The sequence below is a fragment of the Piliocolobus tephrosceles genome, chromosome 15 (genome assembly GCF_002776525.5).
Source record: "Piliocolobus tephrosceles isolate RC106 chromosome 15, ASM277652v3, whole genome shotgun sequence".
In the NCBI taxonomy this organism is placed as follows: domain Eukaryota; kingdom Metazoa; phylum Chordata; class Mammalia; order Primates; family Cercopithecidae; genus Piliocolobus; species Piliocolobus tephrosceles.
Window position 1 is genome coordinate 70,844,778 of NC_045448.1, and position 22,558 is coordinate 70,867,335.

The 22,558-nt window shown below is 42.6% G+C and overlaps 1 protein-coding gene across 10 annotated transcripts in view; it reads right to left on the reverse strand.

Annotated features, from left to right (window-relative positions):
* Positions 1 to 12,774: 12,774 nt before the first annotated feature.
* Positions 12,775 to 22,558, reverse strand: part of TIA1 (TIA1 cytotoxic granule associated RNA binding protein) — a 36,317-nt gene continuing 26,533 nt past the window's right edge. For 3 of the 10 annotated variants that reach the window (XM_023223936.3, XM_023223941.3, XM_023223942.2), the window contains 6 exons: positions 18,236 to 18,344; positions 17,754 to 17,849; positions 17,561 to 17,645; positions 16,720 to 16,843; positions 15,728 to 15,873; positions 12,775 to 14,234 (listed from right to left, as the gene is read on the reverse strand). In XM_023223936.3, the coding sequence (XP_023079704.1) occupies positions 14,108 to 14,234; positions 15,728 to 15,873; positions 16,720 to 16,843; positions 17,561 to 17,645; positions 17,754 to 17,849; positions 18,236 to 18,344 (687 nt within the window). In that variant the 3' untranslated portion in view covers positions 12,775 to 14,107. Of the gene's footprint in view, positions 14,235 to 15,727; positions 15,874 to 16,719; positions 16,844 to 17,560; positions 17,646 to 17,753; positions 17,850 to 18,102; positions 18,345 to 22,558 lie in introns of those variants that run through there. The other 7 variants (XM_023223940.2, XM_023223938.3, XR_002734060.1 and 4 more) reach the window with 5 other exon arrangements.

The following is a 22,558-nucleotide window of genomic DNA, read 5'->3' on the forward strand; positions in this document are numbered from 1 at the left end:
AAGGAAAAAAAAAAAAAGTAAATAGTCATCAGTACTTTAGTTTAGTGGGCAGGACAGGTTTTAAATAAACAACTACATGTATAATTAAATAGAATTAAAAATTATGACAAATACTATAAAGGAGAAGTATAAGATGGAGTGAGAAGTTAGTGATTTAGATTGTGGGGTGAAGAAAGGAAGGCCTCTTAGAGGAAGTGACTTAAGTGGAGACTTGAAAGCACAAAATAGGGAAAAACTGTTCTTGTGCAAAACCCTGAGAAGGGAGTCTCTCAGCTCCCAATTCACTTTTTTTGTGAAACATTTTTCCTTTTTGGCCCAGTGTTAGGCTTTGTCAATAGAGGGCACTTGGGGAAAAATGCAGTGATAGTGGAAGGAAGGCACTTGCTTCATGGGCTCTGGTTCTCTTCTGATACTCAGTGTGGGAGCCAATGGATCAGTGTACAGAAGCCCTAGCAGTGCTCACCTCAGTGGTCCCCAGGACCTGCCCCAGCTGCCCCTCATGTGTCCCACCTGCAGCTGCCTCCAAGGCAGCTTTGGCTGCACCACCCGCAACTGTCTCTAGAATCGACAGAAAAAATATACAGGACACTCCATTACATTTGAATTTGAGCTAAACAATTTTTTAATTTAATTTAATTTTTTTTAGTATAAGTGTGTCCCATGCAACATTTGGCATTGTATTTTTTATTTTTTGAGACAGGGTCTCGCTCTGTTGCCCAGGCTGGAGTGCAGTGGCATGATCATGGCTCACTGCAGCCTCAACTCCCTGGAGTCAAATCATCTTCCTACCTCAGCCTCCCAAGTAGCTGGGACTACAGGTGCATGCCACCATGCTTGGCTAATTTATTTATTTTAATTTTTTATGTTGTAGAGATGGAGTCTCACTATGTTGCTCAGGTTGGTCTCTCGAACTCCTAGGTTCAAGCGATCCTACCACCTTGGCCTCCCAGCGTGCTGAGATTATAGGTGTGAGCCACCACACCCAGCCAAACCAAACTCTAAAAGACCCTAATTAACTGATGAGTGATAGCCAGGAAGAATTCAAAACATTACCCTCCTAAGTATTTAATTTATGTTTGCAATGTAACTAAAGACTTTGCCTTAAATGGTAGTTAACCTACCTGTATTTGAAAACCTCTTCAAAGACCACTTATTTACTCTGGAATTCAGAAAGGTGCAAAGTCCCTACTTTTTAACCCTTCTATTATTTGTATTGCAACAAATCAGGTGAGAAAGCGCTGAAGCCATAGAAATCAGAACTTCTTTCGGTAATTTTCAAAGGCATCTTGAGATTAATGGAAGTACTTACTTAAGGGCACTTCACTACTTTTTGAGAAACCTATCTAAAGATGTTTCATCTTTTTCAAGTAGCAGTTTCCTGCAAGCACAGTAAGGAAAGCTGTGGACTACTCTGTTCCTTCCAAAGCAAAGTCCATTTCTTGAGCTGCCATCATCAGTACTAGAAGCTTCTGTTATGCAAAATTTATATGCCATTTATTTCTGTATTTTCATCTTTTGATCCCTTACCAAATTGTCTCATATAAAAACAACTTGGCTGGGGGTGGTGGCTCACACCTGTAATCCCAGCATGTTGGGAGGGTGAGGCAGGATTGCTTGAACCCAGGAGTTTGAAACTAGCTTGGGCCTTTTTTTAGAGACCCTGTCTCAAAAAAAAAAAAAAAAAAAAAAAAAATTAAACAACAACAAAACTCAGACCAAAACTGAGCATAAGATAGAATGCACAGGCCGGGTGCGGTGGCTCAAGCCTGTAATCCCAGCACTTTGGGAGGCCGAGAAGGGCGGATCACGAGGTCAGGAGATCGAGACCATCCTGGCTAACATGGCGAAACCCCGTCTCTACTAAAAATACAAAAAAAACTAGCCGGGCGACATGGCGGGCGCCTGTAGTCCCAGCTACTCGGGAGGCTGAGGCAGGAGAATGGCGTGAACCCAGGAGTCGGAGCTTGCAGTGAGCTGAGATCCGGCCACTGCACTCCAGCCTGGGCGGCAGAGCGAGACTCCGTCTCAAAAAAAAAAAAAAAAAAAAAGATAGAATGCACAAAATCAAATTTTCTTTTTTTCTCAACATTTATTTTAGATTGGGAGTACATATGCAGCTTTGTTACCTGGTATATTGCACATTGCTGAGGTTTGGGGTATGAATGATTCCATCATCCAGGTACTGAGCATAGTACCTAATGGTTAGTCTCTCAAACTTCCCCCCAGTAGTTCCCAGTTTCTATTGTTGCCGTCATTATTTCCGTGAGTATCCAATGTTTCGCTCCCACTTATAAGTGAGAACATGGAGTGTTTGGTTTTCTGTTCCTACATTAATTCACTTCAGATAGTGACCTCCAGCTTCATCCATGTTGCTGCAAAGGACATGATTTCATTCTTTTTTATGGCTGCATAGTATTCCATGGTATATATATGCAAGGAAAATGGCTGCAGGGCAGTCAAGAGTAGGCTGAGGTAAACATCTGGTGTAGCATGACACAGCGGGATTGGAGTGCAGGTGCACAATCCTGTGCATTACATAATCACAGTTATGTAACCATGTTATAAGTGAGCTCATCACCTGGCTCTGAGGTGCATAAATGTATCATTGACACTGTGAGAGGGGGCACATAATAAAGCCATGTCCCACCTGCCTCCGGACCCCCAAGTGTTCTTTCAACTACTTGCCACCCGTCCACCAACTCCCCTTGGACCCCAGCTCGGGTTGGACCCTGACAATTGGCGTAACTGGCAGGATACTGGAATGAGTGAGTTCTCAGCACCTGACGATCCCTGGTTGGCCATGTGGCTCCAACATGGGTTGTGGTACCTAGTGGCAGCTGTGTTGCTCAGATGGGCCCTGGTAGAAACAAGGGTGGAGGTGGACATGTCCCCCGTGAGCATGGAGAAGGTGCTGAAGCACCTGGAAGCATACAGCACCAAGAAGGAGTGTGCCTTTGCTGGCAGAGTTGGATGGGCATTTTTGACCATGCTGTGGAAAGTGCGTGCCCAGTCCCCGCGGGATGCAGCACAGGTAAGGAACTTCCAGGTGCTAGCTGAGTGCCTGGAGGCCCAGATACACAGCTTGGAACGAGAATTGGGAACTGCCATAAGTGCAGGCTTGAGCCTGCCTTCCCGGCCAGAAACTCCCATTCGATCTGATACCCAGGAGGAAGAACCCCTGCTGCAGGCTCACCCTGTGGTCTGCCAGAAAATAGAGCATGAACAGCCACTTGGGCCCCAAGGGCGGGCCCAGGGACCCCCTACCGTGGTGGAGCACACTTCATATAGTGCCTACACCCCCACTGAGTTGCAGGAGTTAGGCAAGTAGCAGGAGCCCCTACCTGCCTGGATGCTCCACCTCTGGGACAAAGGAGCTGACAGTATTTCCGGTTCCACTGCTGAGATGGAAAAGTTGGCTTCTGTCACAGCTCACCCCTCCCTCCGTCAGTGGTTGCAGGTGAGCAGGCAGTTGGCACAAGGGAAAGGTGACTGCATCCTGATTGAATGGCTGATGGCAGCCATATGGACAGGGTGGAACGATGCCAGAGAAATATCAAAAACTGTGAGTAAATGGCAATCACACGCAGAGCTGGTGGAGGTAATTCAGAAGATGGGTATGTGGCAGGCTATGTTTGATTTGAATACCCAAGGGCCAGATGATGAACGCTTTACCTCCCACATGAGGGACCTTGTGTTGGGCTCTGCATCCCCGAGTGGTTTTAGCTCTCTGGCTGTTGTCCTTCTCTGTACATGGGGCATAAGGTGACCACCATACCTAAGGTGATACTGCCATGGCAGCCCTTGGGGAAGCAGAAAGCCAGCAGTGTGAGCAGGGAGTCTGTGCCATAAAGAAGGGGAAGGTATCCCTCCCATAGGGAGCCACCCGACAGGACAAAAAGGGGCCCCAGCGGGTGACCCCCATGCAGATGTGAATTGATCTGTTATTGGCTGGGGCTGCCTGAGACAAAATTGACAGGCAACCCAATGAGGTGCTGTTAACTTTGTGGAAGCAATTGTCCCTGGAGCAGCAATTCCAGAAAATGCCCAAGAGGGGGCAGGATGATGCTGCTCGACCCAGTCCTGCCAGACACTCCAGCTCAAAGATTACTTGCAGATGGATGGAGGAATAAAGCCTTTTGTGTTTGATTGGGGAACTGGCCAAGGTGCCCGGCTTGGCAGGACCCCAGAAATTGGAGGCCACATGTGGAATTGGCAATCCACTGGTACCTCACCAATGTACAGAAGGTGTTGGTGCTGGTAGATACTTGCGCAAATTGTAGCCTCATCTATGGGAACCGGGATAAGTGTTTAGGCAAGGCTGCATACGTAGGTGGTTACGGAGGCCAGTCAGTGAAAGTAAAACCTGTATCTTTGCACCTCGGCATTGGCTGCTTGGCTCCCCGTTTATACACTGTGTATATGTCTTCCATACTGGAATACACTCTGGGGATGGATATTTTGCACGGTCTTAACTTACACACCACAGCCGGAGAATTCAGACTCCGAGTACATGTAGGAAAGCCGGTACTATTGGGACATACACATCACCTGCCCAGGTTCTGCCACAACCCCGACGGGTTACCTCCACTTGTCAATACTGCTTGCCAGGAGGGCATACGGATATAACCGAGACTATTAAGAAGCTAGAGGAGGGCCAGGCGTGGTGGTTCATGCCTGTAATCCCAGCACTTTGGGAGGCCAAGGCGGGCGGATCACGAGGTCAGGAGATTGAGACCATCCTGGCTAACACGGTGAAACCCCGTCTCTACTAAAAATACAAAAAATTAGCCGGGCGAGGTGGCGGGCGCCTGCAGTCCCAGTTACTCGGGAGCCTGAGGCAGGAGAATAGCGTGAACCCAGGAGGCGGAGCTTGTAGTGAGCCGAGATTGCGCCACTGCACTCCAGCCTGGGCGACAGAGCCAGACTCCGTCTCAAAAAAAAAAAAAAAAAAAGCTAGAGGAGGTGCAGATAGCGCATGGCACCCACAGCCCCTACAATTCTCTGGTATGGCCAGTTAGAAGGCCTATTGGGACTTGGCAGATGACAGTGGACTATTGAGAACTAAATAAAGTAACACCCCCTTTACATGCAGCTGTCCCGTCAATCGCGGATTTGACAGATCACCTGACAATGGAATTGGGACAGTACCATTATGCAGTGGACTTGGCTAATGCATTCTTTTCAAATGATATTGCTCCAGAGAGCCAGGAACAGTTTGGTTTCATATGGGAAGGGCGACAATGGACTTTTAGTGTTGCCACAGGGCTGTGTGCGTAGTTCTACCACGTCATGGTCTCGTTGCTATGGATTTAGCCGCCTGGAAATGTCCAAAGGGGATCCGCCTACTCCATTACATTGATATTATGTTAACCTCTGATTCTCTTGCAGATTTAGAAGCAGTGGTGCCCCTCTTGCAACATTTGGCAGCATGAGGTTGGGCTGTCAATGAATCCAAGGTCCAAGGACCTGGACTGTCTGCCAAATTCTTGGAAGTTATCTGGTCGGATAAGACAAAAGCCATACCAGAGGTCGTCATAGACAAAATTCAGGCATATCCCAGCCCACTATGGTGAGGCAGCTGCAGACCTTTGTGGGCCTCCTGGGGTATTGGCGGGCGTTCCTGCCCCATTTAGCTCAAATGACAAAACCGTTGTACTGGTCAATGTAAAAGGGGGCTACCTGGGATTGGGATGATAAGGCTAAGACAGCCCTTCTGGCAGCCATGGGAGCTATTCAATGAGAACAGACCCTATAAGTGATTGACTAGGGGCGCCATTTAAACTCTTCCTGCCTTGGCCTTCTAAAGTGTGGGAGTTACAGGCCTGAGCCACAGCACCTGGCTGATGTTGAGAATCTAAGGCTAATATTAATTTCAATCCTTTTCTGTTTGGTAACTTTCAGAATATTGTCTGGTGTCCTAAAATTTCATGGTGGTATAACTTCGTATGGGTCTTTTTATTATTGTGCTAACTCAGTAATAGCCATTTTCCAGTCTTGAAGCTCATCATTTTCTTATATTTTAAAGTAAACTCTAGGCCGGGTGTGGTGGCTCATGCCTGTAATCCCAGCACTTTGGGAGGCCAAGGCGGGCGGATCACGAGGTCAGGAGATCGAGACCATCCTGGCTAACACGGTGAAACCCCGTCTCTACTAAAAAATACAAAAAAATTAGCCAGGCGAGGTGGCGGGCGCCTGTAGTCCCAGCTACTCAGGAGGCTGAGGCAGGGGAATGGTGTGAACCCGAGGGGCGGAACTTGCAGTGAGCCGAGATTGTGCCACTGCACTCCAGCCTGGGCGACAGAGCAAGACTGTGTCTCAAAAATAAATAAATAAAAATAAAATAAAATAAAATAAATTCTAGGCCAGGAATGGTGACTCACACCTGTAATCCAAGCCCTTTGGGAAGCCAAGGCAGACAAATCACCTAAAGTCAAGAGTTCGAGACCAGCCTGGCCAACATGGTGAAAACCAGTCTCTATGAAAAATACAAAAATTAGTAGGGCATGGTGGCAGGCACCTGTAGTCCCAACTACTCAGGAGGCTGAGGCAGGAGAATCGCTTGAACCCAGGAGGCGGAGGGTGCAGTGAACCGAGATCGTGCCACTGCACTCCAGCCTGGGCAACAGAGCAAGAGCAAGACTCTGTCTCAAAAAAATAAATTCTACCCGCTCTATTTTCTCAGTTCTTTTCCTGGGATTCCTGTTGGTTGCTTATTAAACCTCCTGTATTGAGCCAACTTTATTTTTTCCCTTCACTTTTAATTTCTGTTCTAAAACTCTTCCTTGTCTTTTAATATTCTCACTGAATTCATTCATATTTTAAATTTCTTTTTCTGGTATTTTACTACTATCCTGCTCCAACTGTTTTTTGTTTGTTTGTTTTTTGAGGCTGGAGCACAGTAGCACGATCTTAGCTCACTGCAACCTCCGCCTCCTGGGTTCAAGTGATTCGCATGCCTCAGCCTCCTGAATAGCTGCGATTACAGGCACATGCCACCACATCTCGCTAATTTTTGTATTTTTAGTAGAGACAGGATTTCCCCATGTTGGCCAGGCTGGTCTTGGACTCCTGGCCTCAAGTGGGTGATCCACCCGCCTCAGCCTCCCAAAGTGCTGAGATAACAGGAGTGAGCCATAGTGCCCTGCCATATTTTATTTAATTATTTATTTTTTTGAGACAGAACCTCACTCTGTTGCCCAGGTTAGAATGCACTGGGATGATCTCTGCTCTCAGCACCCTCAGCCTCCTGAGTTAAAGTGATTCTTGTGCCTCAGCCTCTGAATAGCTAGGATTACAGGAACGTGCCACCATGCCTAGATAATTTTTGTATTTTTAGTAGAAATGGAGTTTCGCCATGTTGACCAGGTTGGTCTCGAACTTCTGACCTCAGGTGATCTACCCACCTCGCTCTCCCAAAATGCTGGGATTACAGGTGTGAGCCACCGCACCCAGGCCCTAATTTTATTTTTTGTAGACATGAGGTCTTGCTACGTTGCCCAGAATGGTCTCAAACTCCTGGGCTCAAGCAATCCTCCCACCTTGGCCTCCCAAATTGTTGGGATTACAGGACCAAGTCACCGTGTCTTGCCTTCTAATTTCTTTTTGTTTGTTGGTTTGTTTTTTGAGACAGTCGCGCTCCGTTGCCCAGGCTAGAGTGCAGTGGTGCCGTCTTGGCTCACTGCAACCACTGCCTCCTAGGTTCAAGCGATTCTCCTGCCTCAGCCTCTTGAGTAGCTGCAATTACGCACAGCAAATTTTGTATTTTGTTTGTTTGAGATGGAGTTTCGCTCTTGTTGCCTAGGCTGGAATGCAGTGGTGCGATCTTGGCTCCCTGCAACCTCTACCTCCCAGGTTCCCCAGGTTCAAGTGATTCTCCTGCCTCAGCCTCCTGAGTAGCTGGGAATACAGACATACGCCACCATGCTTGGCTAATTCTTTTTTTTTTTTTTTTTGAGACGAAATCTCGCTCTGTCGCCCAGGCTGGAGTGCAGTGGCGCGATCACGGCTTACTGCAATCTCCTCCTGGATTCATGCCATTCTCCTGCCTCAGCCTCCCGAGTAGCTGGGACTACAGGCGCCCGCCACCATGCCTGGCTAATATTTTACATTTTTAGTAGAGACGGGGCTTCACCGTATTAGCCAGGATGGTCTCAATCTCCTGACCTCGTGATCTGCCCACCTCAATTTTGTATTTTTAGTAGAGATGGGATTTCACTATGTTGGCCAGGCTGGTCTCAAACTCCTGACCTCAGGTGACCCGCCCACCTCGGCCTCCGAAAGTGCTAGGATTACAGGCGGGAGCCACTGTGCCCCGCCTAGTTTTGTATTTTTAGTAGAGATGGGGTTTCACCATGTTGGCCAGGTTGGTCTTGAACTCCCGACCTCAGGTGATCTGCCCGCCTCAGCCACCCAAAGTGCTGGGATCACAGGTGTGAATCACCGAGCCGGGCCGTAATTTCTTGAGTACAGCATCTTCTCTTATCTGGGGATATTCCAGTTCCTGGAAATTTTCTGATTGAGAGTTGCTTCATGTTTGGACCTACCTTTCACAATCAAAGTTTTCCTCAAATTTCTAGTGGTACTTTCCCATCCCTATGTAAAAGTGAAGCACTAAAAACCTGTCTGGAAGATTTGTGCACATTGGCAGGCCATTGACTGGCTGTAGAGGGAATGGTGGCCAGTTGGCGTTTTCGGTGGGTGCTCTTAAATGTCAGTGACTGTTGTCTCTCAAGAGTCACTTACTTTTACCACACAAGGATACTCCAACATCAGAAGTTGGATACACCAGACTGCCTGGTGGGCATGTCTGGCTTTTGGCATTCTAGAGCTCAACAAGGATAAATAGCAAAGGATCTCATTTATCCAGTATACACAATTGTGCTTAATTTCTATTTTCTGAACACCATCACCTAGTAAAGAAGTTTGTTTTTTCCTTTTTAAAGTTGAATTTACTCTCTCAGTAACTTCACCCTCCAACTTTAGGAGCCATAGTGTAATTAATTACTGGTCAATCTTGGGAATATCTCATCTCTGAAGCTAGTGCTGCAAACAGCCATTTGACTGAGCAGACATTTCAAATAACTGTAAGACACTTAAGAAATGCTACCAATGACTGGGCGCTGTGGCTCACTCCTGTAATCCCAGCACTTTAGGAGACTGAGGCAGGGGGATCACCTGAGGTCAGGAGTTTGAGACCAGCCTGTCCAACATGGCAAAACCCTATCTCTACTAAAAATACAAAAATTAGGCTGGGTGAGGTGGCACATGCCTGTAGTCCTAGCTACTCAGGGGGCTGAGGTAACACAATCACTTGAACCCAGGAGGCAGAGGCTGTAGTGAGCTGAGATTGTGCCACCGCACAATCTCTGTCGCCTGGGCGACAGAGAAATACTTCGTCTTAAAAAAAAAAAAAGGGTTTTTATACCAGAAAAATAAAGTGAATTAATCCTGTTAAAAATAAAAAAAAAAAGCTGGGCACGGTGGCTCACACCTGTAATCCCAGCACTTTGGGAGGTCAAGGCAGGTGGATCACCTGAGGTCGGGAGTTCAAGACCAGCCTGGCCAATATGGTGAAACCCCGTCTCTGCTAAAATTACAAAAATTAACCGGGCATGGTGGCAGGCGCCTGTAATCCCAGCTACTCAAGTGGCTGAGGCAAGATAATGTCTTGAACCCAGGAGGTGGAGGTTGCAGTGAGCCGAGATCGCAACATTGCACTCCAGCCTAGGGGACAAGAGTAAGACATCATCTCAAAAAAAAAAAAAAGGTGCCGGGCGCGGTGGCTCAAGCCTGTAATCCTAGCACTTTGGGAGGCCGAGACGGGCGGATCATGAGGTCAGGAGATCGAGACCATCCTGGCTAACACGGTGAAACCCCGTCTCTACTAAAAATGCAAAAAACTAGCAGGGCGAGGTGGCGGGCGCCTGTAGTCCCAGCTACTCCAGAGGCTGAGGCAGGAGAATGGCGTAAACCCGGGAGGCGGAGCTTGCAGTGAGCTGAGATCCTGCCACTGCACTCCAGCCCGGGCGACAGAGCAAGACTCCATCTCAAAAAGAAAAACAAAAAAAGGTTAAAAAATTCCGCTACCATTGACACCTGTTGTTTTCCTGTTTGGCTAATATCTTAATTCATATTCTTATTCATATGAATTAATTCATACGAATTAAGGTCTCCAAATGAAGGTAGAAAAAGCTATTCAATTGAGACACACATTTTATTAAGGCTCTTAAATTGAGACTCATCATTTTGGATGTACAAATTCTAAACACAACAGTCACAATGCAGTGACTATAATAAAATATAATAATCTCGTATAAAGAAACGATTGGGGACTATCATTTTTGTGATTTAATAACACAGTGAAAATCCAGGAAGAATGAATTGAGTTCCTTCTAGGAGTTGTTTATCCCTACTCATGCTTAAGATTGATGATTTCGCCGGGCGCAGTGGCTCTGGCCTGTAATCCTGGCACTTTGGGAGGCCGAGACGGGTGGATCACAAGGTCAGGAGATCGAGACCATCCTGGCTAACACAGTGAAACCCCACCTCTACTGAAAATGCAAAAAATTAGCCGGGCGTGGTGGTGGACGCCTGTAGTCCCAGCTACTCCGGAGGCTGAGGCAGGAGAACGTGTGAACCCGGGAGGCAGAGCTTGCAGTGAGCCAAGATGGCGCCACAGCACTCCAGCCTGGGCGACAAAGTGAGACTCCATCTCAGAAAAAAAAACCAAAAAAACCCAAAAAAAACCCAAAAAGATTTCGTGAAATAAAGAACATTATTTAAGAGAGAAAAAAAGTTTTTTTTTTTTTTTTAAAGAAATCATCACTCTCATTTGAAATGTTTGCTTTCTTATTTCCTATAAGTACATTTTGTTTTTCTAATTCAACTGTAACCTCAGGACCACTGTACAGCACTTAGTAAACCCGTCTTTGTACATGGACTCTAGTTCTTACCAACTGCCTTCTCAAATGGAATAGAACACACAAATAAAAGGAAGATGAGCAAGCACAAGGACAAAACAGGAGGAAAATAAAGACTAGAATGTGAATCTCATTTTCAACAAGTATCAGCAAGGAAAATGAGACCCTGGTTTCATAATTAATTAAATCTGCAGAATGTCAATTCCATTTGGTGTTAAACAGTAACCCAATGTAAACCACTGATTCTGGAATAAGATTTAAAAAAAATTAACAAATACCTGAGTGAATATAACAATATGGCTAGACCAAAATGAAAAAAAATCTCACACACAATAATCACTGCAAGAAGATCCCACAGGTTATAGAAAACATAAAGGAACTTTAATATCCAAACATTCAGGGTAAAGAATACTGGATTAATGACCCATTAAGTGTGAATCACTTCAGGTTCTTTACAGTACCAGAAAGCAAAACCTAAATTTTGCATATTGCAGAGAATGAAATCATTTAAAAAACTTTTAATTTCCTTACCTGATACTAATACCAGTATGATTTTTAGACTGAAAAACTAAGAGTAAGATTTAAACCAAAGATAGATAGGTGTTCCTGAAATGTGAATTTGTTCAGTAGTAACCTTTTCATCACGTGTACTGATACCACTTTCTTCTCAAAAAGTAGTCAATGTACATTTTAAGATTTGTGCAATAAGCCAATATGCTGGCTAATAAAAACTGTTGTTACTGGAGACAGTCAAAATGAAAGAAAACTATTTAAATTATTTATGCCCAAATAATTTACCCTGCAGTCCATGAGATGTACAGGAAATAATTTTTTTTTAATAGGAGAAAAATGAGGGTCCTAAAATAGAAACATAAGCCAGAAGAAATCTAAAAATAGCTTCCTGATATTTTATTGTTTTAAATATTTCATTTAAGCTGCTTTTGGTTGCATGCCCTGATCTGTAGAAGTTAACAAGGAAATAAAATTTCCAAGTATTTAAAAATTTTACTCATCTTCCATAAAGCGACTTTTAATGTATCAACACTTAAAAATACACAGTGACGGCTGGGCGCGGTGGCTCAAGCCTGTAATCCCAGCACTTTGGGAGGCCGAGACGGGCGGATCACGAGGTCAGGAGATCGAGACCATCCTGGCTAACACGGTGAAACTCCGTCTCTACTAAAAAATACAAAAAACTAGCCGGGCGAGGTGGCGGGCGCCTGTAGTCCCAGCTACTGGAGAGGCTGAGGCAGGAGAATGCGTGAACCCGGGAGGCGGAGCTTGCAGTGAGCTGAGATCCGGCCACAGTACTCCAGCCTGGGTGACAGAGCGAGACTCCGCCTCAAAAAAAAAAAAAACAACAATACACAGTGACTTAATGAAATAGCACAACTGCATAGAATTGAGCTCCAGAGAATTACACACTTGAGCTGTCTTTCCTGGACTCTGGTTTACAAGGGCATTGGCTTAGAGACCAGCTTGGAGTCATCTGCCCCTACCTGGGAAATGCAGGCCAGGAAACTTAAGATTTTGCAGGCCTTTTCTGTTTCTAGGTAAAATGCAGGGAGCTCTCTGAAGGTCTTGAAAACCACTGACCATTCAAATATATATACTGGGACCTTTCCTCTCTGAGTCAAGGAAGAAGGAGGTTTGTGACCTTCACCAAAAACAAAATGAAACTTCCCATACAAGTTTTCTAAAAGACTCTGAAATACAATAGAAATTTCAAAACTAGAACAATGCCATCAAAGATTAAACCTCTTAATGCTTGGAGCCACTCCAAAATAATAAAATTGGGAACTCCAGGAAAACAGGTACCAAAAGAATCAAAATAATGATTGCACTGAGGATTCTCTTATTTGAAGGCTGTTTAAAGAGGTAGGATTTTAAGTTTTTTTTTTTTGTTTATCTTTTGGCCTCTGAACATTTAAAAAATGCTTTGCCCAGCTGGTCCTTCAGGCAAAATTTGGAGGTCACAATGAACTCCACACCTGACACATAGATATTCTACAGTTTCACAGCTATCATTTGTACATGTTAAGTTGATTCACTCTTTTTGAGCAAATCTACCTATAAAACGGCAAATTAATATATTCCTTTACATACAACTTTGTGTCTCAAAATTCTTGAAAAACAAGAGCAGATGACTTTGTATTCAAAGACTACCAAAGTATGTATTTGATTTTCACATGCAAACAACTTAAAACCTTATAAATTTCATGTAAACTCTGCATGATACCTTGAAGGAAATGACATACAAAGTTTGCTAACTGTGCAAAATATTAAACTGCTAAAACATTTTACATAATGAAATAATACATGTAAATGTTGAAGTTGACACATGAAATTAACATGGCATAAGAACTTATCACATTTCAGATATTTTCTTTAGTAACAAGTTTTTGTTTTTATAGTTCCTGGTACACAGCAAAGTTTATTACAGAAGATAAAAATTCTTTTAAACAAATCCAACAGGGAATTCTTGAGGCACCTTCTCATATAAAACACAAGATGAATGCAATTATCAATCCATCTGAGAAAAGTTTTCAATCTAAATGAACATCATTTTTTCCATTTAAGTATATTTTACAGAACTTTAATAAGGCAAGACAAATTTGTGAAAAAAGATGTAGATACAAAAATGACATAAACTAATAATTTATATTAAAAAACCCCAAAGGGTAACAGTGGAGATGGGACAGCTCAAATAATACCTTTTTTTTTTAACCTAAAACAGAATTGTGCACAAGCTGAAGATGACAGAGAACTTCTAGACTCTGCACAGTTTTTTTTTTTTTTTTTAACATCTTTATATTACGTTTTAAATCATATCAGGAATGCAAACTATAACTGCACACTACTTTAGTGGAAAAATGTTCAATATTGTGCAATTTTCTGCCTCTTAATAGTTAAAAAGTGGCAGCAATCCCTGCATTTGTGTTTGAAACAAGGATCTGAGAAACTTTATCAAAAAAGGTAATGAAGGCAAAAATTGGCAGGCATCCAGCATCTTGTTTCTTTTTAAAACAATGTGGATAAGTAATTTTATGATTAAAAATGAATCTTTTAAATAAATACATTGTATCTGACATTTGCACTGACTGATTTGATAAATCTTTAAGTAAACAACGGCTTTACTACACTCCCTGTAGCCTCAAGCCACTGACTTTAGATTCTGGAGTCCTTTTTCACTGGGTTTCATACCCTGCCACTCGATACCCAGAAGGCTGACTGGGCAACATGCTGCCATTTTGCCCTTGAGGCGGTTGCACTCCATAATTTGGTCCCATCCATGGTGCAGAAGACTGTGTCTGACTGGTGGAGAATGTGAAAGAAGCAGAGGGGAGAGGAAATCCACTGATTAAAATAAAGTATTGGCAAGAACAAATAACAAATATGGGAAATGGGAAACATACTTTTTCTTAAACCCAAATAGAATAACTTACGCCAGGGAAAATGAAAGCTTTTACTAAAGTTTTTTTCTCTTAAAAACAAGCATCCCTGTATGTTTAATTTGGACAGTTTACTTTTGTTAGAAATTAAAGCTAAGAAAATACCCTGAACTTATCAACATTCATCTCCTCTGAATACAGAAAAACTTAACCCCATTTTTGGAAAAGAAAACTGTCCATCTCATCTCTGTATCTTGGCTGAACATATTTTCTGAGGAAGCCACTATCTGAAAGAGTCACGTAGGTTCTCCACAATGAAAAAAGAACTAATATTATACTACTCAAAGAAGAAATCAAAACAATTAACAAATATAAGCTCATAAAAATTCATAACATTACAAGATTTTTTTCTTTTTTTTTTTCTTTTTTGAAACAGGTTTTCATTCTGTCACCCAGGCTGGAGTACAGTGGTATCTCAGCTCACTGCAACCTACATCTCCCCAGGCTCAAGCGATTCTCCCACCTCAGTCTCCTGAACAGCTGGGATTATAGGCACGCACCACCATGCCTGGCTAATTTTCTTTGTACTTTTTTGTAGAGACGAGATTTCGCCCAGACTGATCTTAAACTCCTGGACTCAAGTGATCCACCTGCCCTGGCCTTCCAAAGTGCTAGGATTACAGGCATGAGCCACCGTGCCCAACCACAAAATTCCCACCACAAATTTTTTTTTTTTTTTTTTTGAGACAGTCTTGCTCTGTTGTCCAGGCTGGAGTGCAGTGGCATGGTCTCAGCTCACTGCAACCTCCACCTCCCAGGTTGAAGTGATTCTCCTGCCTCAGCCTCCCAAATAGCTGGAACCTATTGGTAGTGTGTACCACTATACCTGGCTAATTTTTGTATTTTTAGCAGAGGTGGGGTTTCACCATGTTGGCCAGGCTGGTCTCAAACTCCTAGCCTCAAGTGATCTGCCTACTTCAGCCTCCCAAAATGCTGGGATTGCAGGCATGAACCACCACGCCCGGCCCACTAAATTCCTTTTTAACCTCCCAAGTATTTTTATTTTCAGTGTGTTTTTCAGAAATGTAAGTAAAATAATGTAATTTAGGGTGTATAAAGAAACTTGCAATATAACAATGCATGAAAAAACCCTTTGCACAGAAAAAAACATAACGAATACAACTAGCATCAAAGTCAGTGTATATAAGAATGACTAAGTGACCATTAGTCATCTGAAAACCTTAACAACTATTAAGCTCCTATTTTCTTACTAAAAAACAATTAAGTTCTTTGAAGGCTATAGTTACGCTTTACATAAGAGGCCCTATTATCTACTAATTCTTAAAATTTCTTCCTACTTAAAATATCTTTAGACATTTTCAAAGGTTAGTAAAGCAAGAGATCAGATATGCTTACTTAAATCCTTGCTGGTTCCATGCCTGGCCATACATTCCATATGCAGGAACTTGCCAACCATTAGGCATATACTGGCCAATTTGTTGTGCATTTCCATACCACTGGCCCCACTGGCCATAAGGTTGTGGATATCCAATTTGATTCTGCTATTAAATAAAATTTCATATTACTTGAAGTTAACTGTAAATATACAATCCTAATATGCTGATACCACAAATTCTTAGCAAAAACACACAGGGCCATCATTACAGTTAAAATGACAGGATAAACAAGAGTTGACGGCTAAAAAACAAAAAAAAACAAAAAAAAACTGAGGTTATACTGCTGTAACTCTACATGATACTCTGAATGGCAGTTTTTGGAAGGCATCAGTTGATACCCTAGTAATAAATGTTAAACTTAGTAGAATGTTTAAGTGTTTGGTATACTATCCACATGATTGTTTCCTTTAGATAGGGAAAATGTGATTAGTTATTTCTATATTCAGCTTACTTAAGAAACTTATATAGGTTAGGATTTGCTTACTCCCATCTCTGTGCTCCATTTACAGTTTCCTCATAGAAATCTTTGTGGAATCAAGTCTAAACCACTAAAGCTGCCTGGAAAAAAAAAAAGGCAGCAAAATCTGGAAGAAAAATGCCAAGGCCCTAACTATATTTACAGCTTTATTTTTGTTTCAGTTGAGTCAAGCATGCTTGTGAGTTCTCCAAATAGTATGTGAATAAATCTACCAAGTATTAAAAAAAGATTTAATACCCTTTTAGGTTTCTCGGAGCATTTTAAAATCCACTGTGTGAGCATGAGTCAACTGAGGCGGTCACATTCATCATGTCACCACTGCAATCCATGAAACACCATTCTGGAACTATAATACATGTAGGAAGAGCCCTTATATACTATCATTTTAGCTAGAAACTTATTAACAACAATCTTCACTTTAAAATAACATTATTAGCCCAACAATTACTTCTCAAAGTTAAGAACCCTCTCACCTGTTGCACGGGATTTATCATATCAAGAGTTTCTTTGCCCCAATAGCATTTCACAACATGACCTTCAATGGTAGTACCATTAACAGAAACAATTGCATGTGCTGCACTTTCATGGGAATTGAACCTATTGAAAACAATATTAAAAATCACCAATACAAATTCTTTTAAATATTTATGAATAAAACGAATTTTTAAAAATCAAGGTGAGTCTGAGGTAAAAGTTTGCATAACATGGTGTATTTTCTTTGCTATTTTTTTCAAAGATCTTGTAGTTCTGGGGAAACCTGTGTTAATTGAGAATGTGTGTTTCACTGGCCTTGTGTTAGGGAGGGGGCTATAAAATCACAGAGGCAAATACGCTAGATGCTAGAGAAATGTCAAATTTTTTTTTTTTTTTTTTTTTGAGATGGAGTCTGGCTCTGTTGCCCATGCTGGAGTGCGGTGATTGTGATCTCGGCTCACTGCAACCTCCACCTCCTGGGTTCAAATGATTCTCCTGCCTCAGCCTCCCGAGTAGCTGTGATTACAGGCATGTGCCACCACGCCCGGCTAATTTTTGTATTTTTAGTAGAGAAGGGGTTTCACTATGTTGGCCAGGCTGGTCTCAAACTCATGACGGTGATCCACCCGTCTCAGCCTCCCAAAGTGCTGGGAATACAGGCAAGAGCCACCGCACCTGGCCGAAATTTCAACTTCTTTACAACCAAGGTAAATTTTTAAGAAAACAAGGTAAATATCCAAAAAATATTTTGGAGGAAAAAGTTTATTTTTTATTTTTATTTATTTTCTGGTTTTCTAGTTACATTACCAAGAAAAGTTTTTTTTAAAAAACCATCCCTACCGAACAAACGAATATCCTTTATCTGGAAAGACTCGAATTTCCATTATTTGTCCAAATGGTGAAAAAGTCTGACGCATTAGTTGTTCTGTTAGACAAAAAAACAAAAACAAATCACACCAAGTTATATAAAAATCCTACAAATATTAAGCTTTGCACTTTAAAAATTAATGCCACACAGGGAAGGTTCCCATACCTGTTAGCCCAGAAGTAACACCTCCACAGTATACAGTACAGTTGCTTGGACTAGACTGATTTACAACCTCATCATATGATAGCTGTTTGGTATTTGCTGGTGAGAGAAAAGGTTTATGTCTTTAATTCATTAAATAAAATGTACAGAAAGAGAAAGGCAATATTCACTACACTACTGTAAAGGTAACATTAACCTTGATCAAAATGCTTATATTATACATATTATACTTCAGTTCAGGATTAAACCTCCCCCACGGATGTCTAAAAAATTACCCAGTATTTTCTACTTAATAGGAGACTTGACATTAGAAATAATATCATTTATAATTACAAAAATGAAAACTAAGTACATTTTTGAACAGTAGTCTTGATTTGCTTCTCATCTATTTTTGCAATAAGTCTCCGGGAACAGCTCTAACATTTAAAATCTAGTGTATTTTTCTCCAAAATTCCACATTTCCTTTTCTTCTCCAATACACCTACACTCATATGTACTCTTTGGAGCGGGAGGCTTTCGGGTTGCCCAGTTAGTTCTGATTTGTCTTCCACCAAGCCACTGGCCACCCATCTGTTGAATGGCGTTTTCAGCATCCTGTTCCGCACATTAGAAACAATAAAGAAGTCACTATTAGTTGATGTTAAACAACTTTTAGCAGTAGAGAAAACTTGGTGCTTTTCACAAATGTTTAAGTGAAAATGCTTTACAAAATACACAATATATGATAGCTTTCCTAAAATGCAATGGTGCTTTTCATATTTTTAAATTATTTATTTTATTTACTTTTTGAGATGGAGTCTCACTCTCTCACCCAGGCTGATCTTGGCTCACTGCAACCTCTGCCAACTGGGTTCAAGTGATTCTCCTGCCTCAGCCTCCTGAGTAGCTGGGATTACAGGCATCTGCCACCATGCCTGGCTAATTTTTGTATGTGTAGTAGAGATGGGGTTTTGCCATATTGGCCAGGCTGGTCTTGAACTACTTTTTTTTTTTTTTTTTTAAGTCTCGCTCTGTGGCCCAGGCTGGAGGGCAGTGGTGCAATCTCGGCTTACTGCAAGCTCCGCCTCCCGGGTTCATGCCATTCTCCTGTCTCAGTCTCCCAAGTAGCTGGGACTACAGGCGCTTGCCACCATGCCCAGCTAATTTTTTGTATTTTTAGTAGAGATGGGGTTTCACCATGTTAGCCAGGATGGTCTCGATCTCCTGACCTCGTGATCCTCCCACCTTGGCCTCCCAAAGTGCTGGGATTACAGGAGTGAGCCACTGCGCCCGGCCCTGGTCTCGAACTTCTGATCTCAAGTGATCCGTTCACCTCAGCTTCCCAAAGTGCTAGGATTACAGGCATAAGCCAGCGTGCCCAACCCAATGGTGCTTTTAAATTATTTTTCTCTTATTTGAATATTGAACTTTGGGAACATCAATCATCTGAAAAGGTCCTGAGTCCAAAACCCTAATGAGGTAGATATCATAAAGTTCATGCAACTCAGACTATTATAGAAGAAAATCTTACTTTAAACAATCTAACAAGCTTGTTAACAATATTTGGTTTCTCATTCATCCAACAAATAAATATTGAACAGTTATGTTCCAGGCACGCAGTTAAGAGCTAGGGACACACTGATAAACAAGCATATATGGTCTCTTACATTCTTTTGTGGGGAACAAATAAAGCAATTACAAATTGTGGTAAGACCTATGACAGAAACAAAAGGCTGAGATACGAGAATATGGGCACAAGGATCTACTACAGACAGGATAAATAAGAAAGGTCTTTCTGAAATGACATTTAAATTGAGCCTGAGAGCAATAGGAGATAGCCAAGTCAAAACAATGGAGAAGAAAGCTCCAGTGGAGAGAAAACTATTGCAAAGTATGTTAAGGCACGAAAGAGTTTGGTATGTATCTGAAAGAAGCATGTGAAAGACTAGTTTCAGTGGAATCTAGTGAGCAAAAAAGAATGTCAGAGAATGAAACTGAAAGATTTTAAGCAAGGAATCATCATGACCTATGTTTTAAGAAGGCCATTCTTAGTGCTAAGAGGAGAATGGCTTCGGGTAATGGGTAGTAAGGGGATAAAGATACTTTATGAAACTTGTGCAATATTCTAGATTTTTAAAAAGTGTTGGTGGCCAGGAGCATTGCAGTAACAGTGAATGTAACCTAAACTCAGGGCCAAAATAATGGGGGCTGGAGGGGACACCACAAGCAAAAGGAGAGAAATTGAAGATAACTCTTAGATTCCTCTAGAGAAATTGGAAAGACAGCATTTATTGAAATGAGGAGAAAGACTAGTAAAGAAAAGGGGAACAGGTCTGAGGAAGAATCAAAAAGCTCCATTAAGAAAAAACTTTGAGGCCGGGCGCGGTGGCTCAAGCCTGTAATCCCAGCACTTTGGGAGGCTGAGACGGGCGGATCACGAGGTCAGGAGATTGAGACCATCCTGGCTAACACCGTGAAACCCCGTCTCTACTAAAAATACAAAAACTAGCTGGGCGAGGTGGTGGGCGCCTGTAGTCTCAGCTACTCGGGAGGCTGAGGCAGGAGAATGGCATAAACCCAGGAGGCGGAGCTTGCAGTGAGCTGAGAACCGGCCACTGCACTCCAGTCCGGGCGACAGAGCAAGACTCCGCCTCAAAAAAAAAAAAAAAGAAAAAGAAAAAACTTTGAGATGCCTGTGAGACATATAAATGAAGACCATTTGTGAGTAAGTGTGGAACACAGAGAAGTAGACTGAAGACACAAAATTCATGCAGACTAGAGAAGGAGCCTAGGACAGAGCCCTGAAAAACAGCAAAACTTGAAAAATGGGTAAAGGAATAATCACTAGCTAAGGTGACTAGGGAAGAGTAGCCAGTGATGAAGGAAAAAGCCATAAATGTGCATGGTCAAGGGAGCCAAGAAAACAGAGGTTAAGAGGTGACCTTGAAAATACAGTAGCATTGGTAGAAAGTGAGAGTGAAACCAGCTTAGAGTAGACTAAAAAGTAAATGGGGTATAACTTTTGTGTGCACACATCAAAGGTAAGTTTAACCTACTACTGAAGAAACAGGCAAATTCAAGGCCCTTCTTGAGATACGAAAAGGAAACGCTTTTAAAACAAAATTAAACAGGGTCTTATTCTGTCATCCAGGCATGATCACAGCTTACTGTAGCCTTGAACTCCTTGGGCTCAAGTGATACTCCCACCTCAGCCTCCTAGTAGCTAGGACTATAAGCATGCACCGACACAGCTGGCTATTTTTTTAACTGTGGTAATAATGGCCTTTACTGGTTGCAACAAGCAATGGGAGAGGATTCAGTGTCCACATACTAGGTTACCAGGCATTTTTTTTTTTTTTTTAATTTAATGGAGACAGGGTATTGCTATGTTGCCCAGGCTGGTTGGTCTCTAACTCCTGGGATAAAGCAGTCCTCCTGCCTTGGCCTCCCAAAGTTCTGTTATTACAGGTATGAGCCACTGTGCCTGGCAGGAAATGCACATTCTTAACAAGAAACAATTATCATACTAACCTGTCCGAACTCCATGAGATGCTTAACTAATGTTATGTGTTGAATTGTGTCCCTCAAAATGATATGAATTCCTACACCCTGGTATCTGTGAAATGTGGCCTTATTTGGAAACAGGGTCTTTGCAGAAGTAATTAAGATGAGGTTATATTGGATTAAGGTGGGCCCCAAATCCAAGTCCTTATAAAAAGTAAAGATTAGACTGGGCACAGTGGCTCACACCTATAATCCCAGCACTTTGGGAGGCTGAGGCAGGTGGATCACTTGAGCCCAGAAGTTCAAGACCAGCCTGGACAACATGACAAAATCCTGTCTCTACAAAAAATAGAAAAATTAGCTGGGCATGGTGGTGCACACCTGCAGTCCCAGCTACTTAGGAGGTTGAGATGGGAAGATCACCTAAGCCTGGGAGGTTGAGGCTGCAGTGAGTTGTGATTGTGCCACCACACTCCAGCCTGGGTGACAGACAGAGTGAGGCCCTGTCTCAAAAGAAAAAAAAAAAAAGATATTATATGGATACACAAAGAGAGAAGATGGTCATGTGAAGATGAAGGCAGAGATTGGAGTTATACAGCTACAAGCCAACGAATGCCAAGGATTACCAGCAACCACCAGAAGCTTGGAAGAAGCAACAAAGGATTCTTCCACAGAGCCTTCAAGAGAGCATGGACACGCTGACACCTTAATTGTGAATTTCATGCCTCCAAAACATTGAGAAAATAAATTTGTGTTGCTTGAAGTCATCCAGTTTATGATACTTTGATACAGCTCCTCAGGAAAAAAATAAAATTCACTCAAAAAAGAGGAGGAAAAACATAGATGTATCTATGTTGGTGGTTGTGAATGGGAGATAAAGGGGAAGCATATGCAAAAAACTCTTGAGAATTACAGCCGAGAAATGGGGATACAGGTAGGGAAGGGATGTGAGGATAAACAGTGGTTTTGATTAAGAGATCCTAGATGGCCGGGAACGGTGCCTCATGCCTATAACACCACCACTTTGGGAGGCCGAGGTGGGGGAACTGGTGGAAGCCAGGAGTTCGAGGACAGCCTGGGCAACAAAGGGAGACTGTTACTACAAAAAAAAAATTTTTTTTTTTTGAGACGGAGTCTCGCTCTGTCGCCCAGGCTGGAGTGCTGTGGCGTAATCTCGGCTCACTGCAACCTCTGCCTCCTGGGTTCAAGCGATTCTCCTGCCTCAGCCTCCTAAGCAGCTGGGATTACAGGTGCATGCCAACATGCCTGGCTAATTTTTCTATTTTTAAGCAGAGATGGGGTTTCACCATGTTGGTCAGGCTGGT